Genomic DNA, 6891 nt, shown 5'->3' on the forward strand with positions numbered 1-6891 from the left:
AAAAAAAAAAAAAAAAAAGAAAAAGAAAAAGAAACTAAAGGATCACCTGGGCATGGTGGCTCACATCTGTAATCCTAGTGCTCTGGGAAGTTTGTGGTGGGTGGATTGCCTGACCTACAGAGTTTGAGACTAGCCTGAGCAAGAGCAAGACCACATTTCTAAAAAAAAAATAGCCAGGTGTTGGGGGTGGGGGCCTGTAGTCCCAGCTACTCGGGAGGCTAAAGGAAGAGGATCACTTGAGCCCAAGAGTTTGGGGTTGCTGTGAGCTATGACACCAGTGCACTCAACCCCAGGGCAACTAAGTGAGACTGTCTCAAAAAAAAGAAAGAAAGAGAGAAAAAGAGAAAGAAACTAAAGGATCATGACTCTTTAGTTTGCTAAATTTACTTAAGAGTTGAAACCAGCATAAATCCCATGTTTATTTATACATTCATTTGCACAAAGTTTATGTTCTTCTATTAATATTGATTTTTTAATTGCTTCCTAGTGACAGCTCAACTTCCAGGAGCTCGTGGCTACCCAGGAGGAAAGATAATCTTCATTGATACAGAAAATACTTTGTAACCCTTTTATTTAAACAAGTTACTAACATAATAGTATGATACAATAATGTTACAAAAGAGTTTATGTGAGATAACTATTTCTGTGATATTCCCATAAACCAGAATAATAAGAAAAGCCAAGAGGAGAACAATTACTGGTCAGCTTTTCAAATCACTTTTTATTTAATTAGGTTTTACTTTTCCACATGGACTTGGTATAAAACTGACAAAATGAATACATGAGAGGAGATGACATCTTATCCATTTTTAATCCTTTTACTTCTTCAAAGATTTTGCTTAATAGAAAGAAGATGAATGACTCACTCGAAGTTATGGTCTCAAATAAAGGGAAAAGTATGATTGAGTTCAAAAGCACAGAATGAAAAAAGGGCAGAACCTGCTTGGGTAACAGAAAGAATTGCAGTTTAATTAAATTGTAAAGTATTCCAGAATATAAGGCTAGAAAGGTGATTGAAGTCTTAGACATGAAGGGCTTTAAAACCAGGTAGTGGGTATAAATTGGATACCTCTAGGCAAGTAATGAGAACTTGATCTAGGTTGGAAGCAGTAGGAATAAAAAGAAAAGCACAGGAAATAGGAAATTGATAGGATTTGATGACTGTATTTGGTAGACAAGGAAAGAGGTTTGAAAAATCACTCTCAGGTTTTGTCTAGATACTAGGAGAATAATGATATAATGATAGAATTGGGTAGATCATGTCTCAGAGAAAGGTGATGTTTCATATTAATGTGTTGAATATGAGCTACAGGAGGATATGCAGATGTCAGTTGGAAATGTTGGATTCAGCTTGAGAAAGGGGAAGGGCCAGAGATATGGATGAATTAACCGAAGGGGAAAGAGAATTTACAGAGAAAGAAAAGAGAACTAAGAACATAACTTTGGGGTATGCCCATAGTTGGGAAGAAGAGCTCATAGAAACAGAGGAAGTAGAAGGAAATCTGGTTGCCAAAGGCAAACAAAAAGAACATTTCAAGGGAAAAAAAAGTAGGTGGCAATGTTCCATGCAGAGAGAGGCGGAGTTCATAATTGACCAGTAAATGAAAGAAGAAATACAATAGTTTGAGGACATATCAATCAGGTTCTGAGGGGAAAAAAAAAAATTTTTTTTTTTAAGAGACAAGATTCCCTTATGTTGCCCAGACTGGTCTTAAACTCCTGATCTATTTCCCATAGTGCTGGGATTATAGAGTGAGCCACTGTACCCAGCTGGAAATTCCTTTTTTTTTTTGAGGCAGAGTCTCTCTGTGTTGCTCTCAGTAGAGTGTCAACGTCAAACTCTTGGGCTTACACCATTCTCTTGCCTCAACCTCCTGAGTAGCTGGGAATACAGGCTTCTGCCACAAGGCCTGGCTATTTTTTTGTTGTTGTTGCAGTTGTCATTGTTGATGGCAGGCCCAGGCCAAGTTCGAACCCACCAACCCCAGTGCATGTAGCCAGAGCATTTGCTGTTGAGCTACAGGCGCCGAGCCTAACTACCCAATTTAGAAAACCTTGTTGTATGCCAGGTACAATAGCTCAGCCCTGTAATCATAGCATTCTGGGATAATGAGGCATGAGGATCTCTTGAGTGTGAGCCACTGTGCCAAGCCACCACAAACATTCAATTTATTTTACCTCATTTTACTTCAGACATATTGTTGGGATTACTAAAAACCTAAACAAAAATTTATTACTCCTTTACAGTTTATAGATATAAGAGGCATTTTTCGGAATACCTTTGTAAGTACCTTGAATTTGCCTTCCTGTGAATTTACTAATTTCAGAAAGTTCACAAATGCTTTAGTAGAAGGTAGATTTAAAACCCTATATAAGGCCAGATGTGGTGGCTCATGCCTGTAATCTAGTACTCTGGGAGGCTGAGGCAGGTGGCTCTCTTAAGTTTTAGAGTTCAAGACCAGCCTGAACAAGGGTGAGACCCATCTCACTAAAAATAGAAAAACTAGCCAGGCATTGTTGCAAGCACTTGTCATCCTAGCTATACAGGAGGCTGAGACATTAGGATCACTTAAGCCAAGAGGTTGCTATGAGCTGTGAGGCCATCGGACTTAACCCCAGAGCAACTGAGTGAGACTGTCTCAAAAAAGAAAAAAAAATAGCCAGGCATTGTGGCAGGCACCTGTAGTCCCAGCTATTCGGGAGGCTGAGGCAAGAGAATCACTTAAGCCCAAGAGTGTGAGGTTGCTGTGAGCTGTGATGCTATAGCACTCTACTGAGGGTGACACAGTGAGACTCTGTCTCAAAAAGAAAAAAAAGAACAACAACAACTATATAAACCAAAACCCTTGAAGTTACTTTTTTGACCCTGTGGTTCATGTAGTGAAGTTTAGCATTTGTTAGTAGTACATGATTAATGTCATATTAATCTAATTCATATTGAACAGATGTAAATAGAGAGAATGAATTAATTTGCTTTGAAATGACTGAATTATGATTCAGTGATATTATCATTCTACTATATCTCTATTTTTATAGAACTGAGAACAAAGGCTCACAAACCTTAGTTTCCAGTTTTTGTCTTGTAACTGATTTGCTACACAATCCCAACTCATTTGCCTTATCTCTGTCAGTGTTCTCGGTTATAAAATGTAATACAGGCCCTCACAACTATCTTCCAAAGTTATTGTGAAGAGTTGATAATTTTATCTTTAAATTCATTACTGCCTCACCATTTCTATTATTCCTACACTGAAGCACTTCTGAAAAATAAAATCTGTTATAGACTCTGAGTGATTACTAGCAGCCTCCAGAATACTTTTCCAGATACATAGTTGTACCTCTGTGTCAATTTACTTAAGATAATACATTTTGTAGTTGTTGTCTAAACTTTTTATGGAATTCACTTATTGAATCCTTAATCTTGGCATACTCCAGCCGTCCAGATCGTCTTCGAGACATTGCTGATCGCTTCAATGTTGACCATGATGCAGTACTGGACAATGTACTTTACGCTCGTGCATATACCAGTAAGAGCCCCATGCTCAGGTTTAAATAAAGGTTGTAGCACTGATTTACTATTTGAGTGATTCAATATTTTGACACTGTCCTTTTCTTTTTGTTTGCTCTTTTCCAAATTAATTTAGTTGGTCCATAAATTTTATCATCTGGTAAGTCCTTAGATATTAAAATGCCTTCAAATTGTTTCTTATTCTTTGTCTTTGAAATTTAGAGTAACATTCTTTTTTTTTTTCTTTTTGAGACAGAGTCTCAATCTGTCACCCTGGGTAGAGTGCTGTGGCATCACAGCTCATAGCAACCTTAACTCAGTCTCAAACTCTCAGGCTTAAGCGATTCTCTTGCCTCAGCCTCCCAAGTAGCTGGGACTACAGGCACCTGCCACAATACCCGGCTATTTTTTTGTTGCAGTTGCCATTGTTGTTTGGTGGGCCAGGGCTACATTCAAACCTGCCAGCTCTGTTGTATATGGCTGGTGCCCTAGCTGCTTGAGCTACAGGTGCCAAGCCTAGAGTAACATTCTTTTTGATAATGTAGCATTTGACATACTTGCTAAGGCAGAATATGCAATCATATTTAATAAAGTCATAAATAATTACAAGTATCCTTCGAACACTCTCTTTTGCTTGGCTCCCAAGGACATGAATGATCTCAGCTTCTGCTTCTTCTTTCATAACATTTTCTCACTGCATTTCCTACCAGGTGAACATCAGATGGAGCTACTTGATTATGTAGCAGCTAAATTCCATGAAGAAGCTGGCATCTTCAAGCTACTGGTACAAATTTTTATTTTTATTTTATTTATTTATTTATTTTTAGAGACAGAGTCTCACTTTATCGCCCTTGGTAGAGTGCTGTGGCATCACAGCTCACAACAACCTCCAACTTCTGGGCTTAGGTGATTCTCTTGCCTCAGCCTCCCGAGTAGCTGGGACTACAGGCACCCACCAAAATGCCTGGCTATTTTCTTTGTTGCAGTTTGGCCGGAGCCAGGTTTGAACCCACCACCCTTGGTATACGGGCTGGCGCCCTACCCACTGAGCCACAGGTGCTGCCTGGTACAAATTTTTAAATATCACTCACCCACAGAGCTATTTAGCATATCATTTTTCTCCTATTGCTCCTTATTCAAATTAACTAATTTCTTCCATTTCCAAATGCATATTTGTTTTTACATTAACCCCTTTCAGATTATTGATTCAATAATGGCACTTTTTCGAGTGGATTTCAGTGGCCGTGGAGAGTTGGCTGAACGGCAGCAAAAATTGGCCCAGATGTTGTCACGGCTCCAAAAAATCTCAGAAGGTATATCTTTAAAATAAAATGGCAGAACTATGGGAATGGCATCTGTAACTATGTTTGCTGAGCATGCTTTGCAGAGAGGCTCAAAATAATGTCAATACTTTTTTTTTCTTTTTAAGACAAAGAAATTGGATTGAGTGTCATGGTGTCATCATAGCTCTTACTAACCTCAAACTCTTGGACTGTAGCAGTTCTCTTGTCTCAGCTTACCAAGTAGCTGGGACTACAGGCATCCCCCATAACACCCAGCTAGTTTTTCTATTTTTCTTAGAGACAGAGTCTCACTCATACTCAGACCTCCTGAGCTCAAGCAATTTACATGCTTCAGCCTCCCAGAGTGCTAGGATTACAGGCGTGAGCTACAGCGCCCTGCCAGGAGTCAATACTTTTTTAAAAAATGAAATGACCTTTGTGAGAATACAACTTTTTTAAAACCATAAATAAAGACTCTAAACAAACAACAATAATAGCTTAAATTAATTTATGTTATCAATGAAAAAATAGGAATATGATATTGTTTATAAAATAAATTCATGGTACAATGTTTCTAACTCTGAAATCTAAACAATAAAATTTTTATATTTATGTTGCCCTTCTCATATTTTCTTAATTTTATTTCTTGATGCAGAATATAATGTAGCTGTCTTTGTGACCAATCAAATGACCGCTGATCCAGGAGCAACTATGACGTAAGCCTCAATTGTTCTGCTTTTGTATTTCACAGAGGTTGTTTTTTTTTTTTTGAGACAGAGCCTCAAGCTGTCCCCCTGGGTAGAGCGCCGTGGCATTACAGCTCACAGCAACCTCCAACTCCTGGGCTCAAGCGAGTCTCCTGCCTCCGCCTCCCAAGTAGCTGGGACCACAGGCGCCCACCACAACACCTGGCTATTTTTTGGTTGCAGCCGTCATTGTTGTTTTGGCAGGTCCGGGCTGGATTCGAACCCGCCACCTTAGGTGTACATGGCTGGCGCCTTAGCCGGTTGAGCTATAGGCACCGAGCCAAGGTTTTTTTGGTTTTTTTTGTTTTGGGGGGGTTTTTTTTGAGACAGAGTCTTACTATGTCACCCTCAGTAGAGTGCTGTGGCGTCACAGCTCACAGCAATCTCAAACTCTTGGGCATAGGTGATTCTCTTGCCTCAGCCTTGGGACTACAGGCACCTGCCACAAGACCCAGCTATTTTTTTTTTGTAGAGACAGAATCTCACTTAGTTGCCCTTGGTAGAGTGCCGAGGCATCACACAGCTCACAGCAACCTCCAGCTCCTGGGCTTAAGTGATTCTCTTGCCTCAGCCTCCCAAGTAGCTGGGACTACAGGTGCCCATCACAATGCCCAACTATTTTTTGGTTGCAGTTTGGCCGGGGCTGGGTTTGAACCCATGACCCTTGGTATATGGGGGCAGCGCCCTACTCACTGAGCCACAGAGGGTTAGAGTGTAGAATAGAAAACCACCCTTCACAGAGGGTTAGAGTGTAGAATAGAAAATAATTGCAAAATAATCTTCATGTGGACACAAATATATCACAAATCATTTTATTACACAGTACATATTACTTATAATTGTAAAATCGCCTATTATCCACAATTTACTTCTCTCTAATTCTTTATAGAATAAAGCAGTAGTTTAAACATTTTCATGGAACTCTGGGCTCCTCTTTGCTCTAGGTGCAGGGATGTCTAACTTACAGCCCATGGACCCCCTGCAGATTATGTAAGGACTTTTTTCCTTATCGCGAAAATTTTGCACAGAGCTTTTTTTTTACTCATCAGCCTTCATTAGTGTTTGTATATTTAATGGGTGGCCCAAGACAACTCTACTTCCAGTATGGTGCAGAGAAGCCAAAAAGCCAAAAGTTTGGACACCTCTAGAGGGCTAAAAGGATATTGGAGGATGATAAGAAATAGATCCTAGAGAAATAAAAACTTATATTCTAGATACAAAAATGCCTTCTATTGCTGATAAGCTGTGTCCTAAAAACAAAAAAAGGTGAATCTTTCTAAGAGTAGAATGTGAACGTTTTAAAGCAATAACTGAGAAAATGACATGAAGGCTGTGTTGACCAGTTTGATGGAAG

The 6891-nt window shown here is 39.4% G+C and overlaps 1 protein-coding gene across 2 annotated transcripts in view; it reads left to right on the top strand.

Moving 5' to 3' along the window:
- The window catches only part of DMC1 (DNA meiotic recombinase 1), a 36382-nt gene that overhangs the window by 13974 nt on the left and 15517 nt on the right, over window positions 1-6891 (top strand). The window contains exons 8-12 of one of the 2 annotated variants that reach the window (XM_003783201.1): window positions 488-560; window positions 3436-3527; window positions 4219-4292; window positions 4707-4821; window positions 5447-5507. In XM_003783201.1, the coding sequence (XP_003783249.1) occupies window positions 488-560; window positions 3436-3527; window positions 4219-4292; window positions 4707-4821; window positions 5447-5507 (415 nt within the window). The remainder of the gene's footprint in view (window positions 1-487; window positions 561-3435; window positions 3528-4218; window positions 4293-4706; window positions 4822-5446; window positions 5508-6891) is intronic. The other variant, XM_012814204.1, reaches the window with a different exon arrangement.

This window comes from Otolemur garnettii, unplaced genomic scaffold (assembly GCF_000181295.1).
Source record: "Otolemur garnettii isolate 467f Iridium unplaced genomic scaffold, OtoGar3 scaffold00007, whole genome shotgun sequence".
Taxonomy (NCBI): domain Eukaryota; kingdom Metazoa; phylum Chordata; class Mammalia; order Primates; family Galagidae; genus Otolemur; species Otolemur garnettii.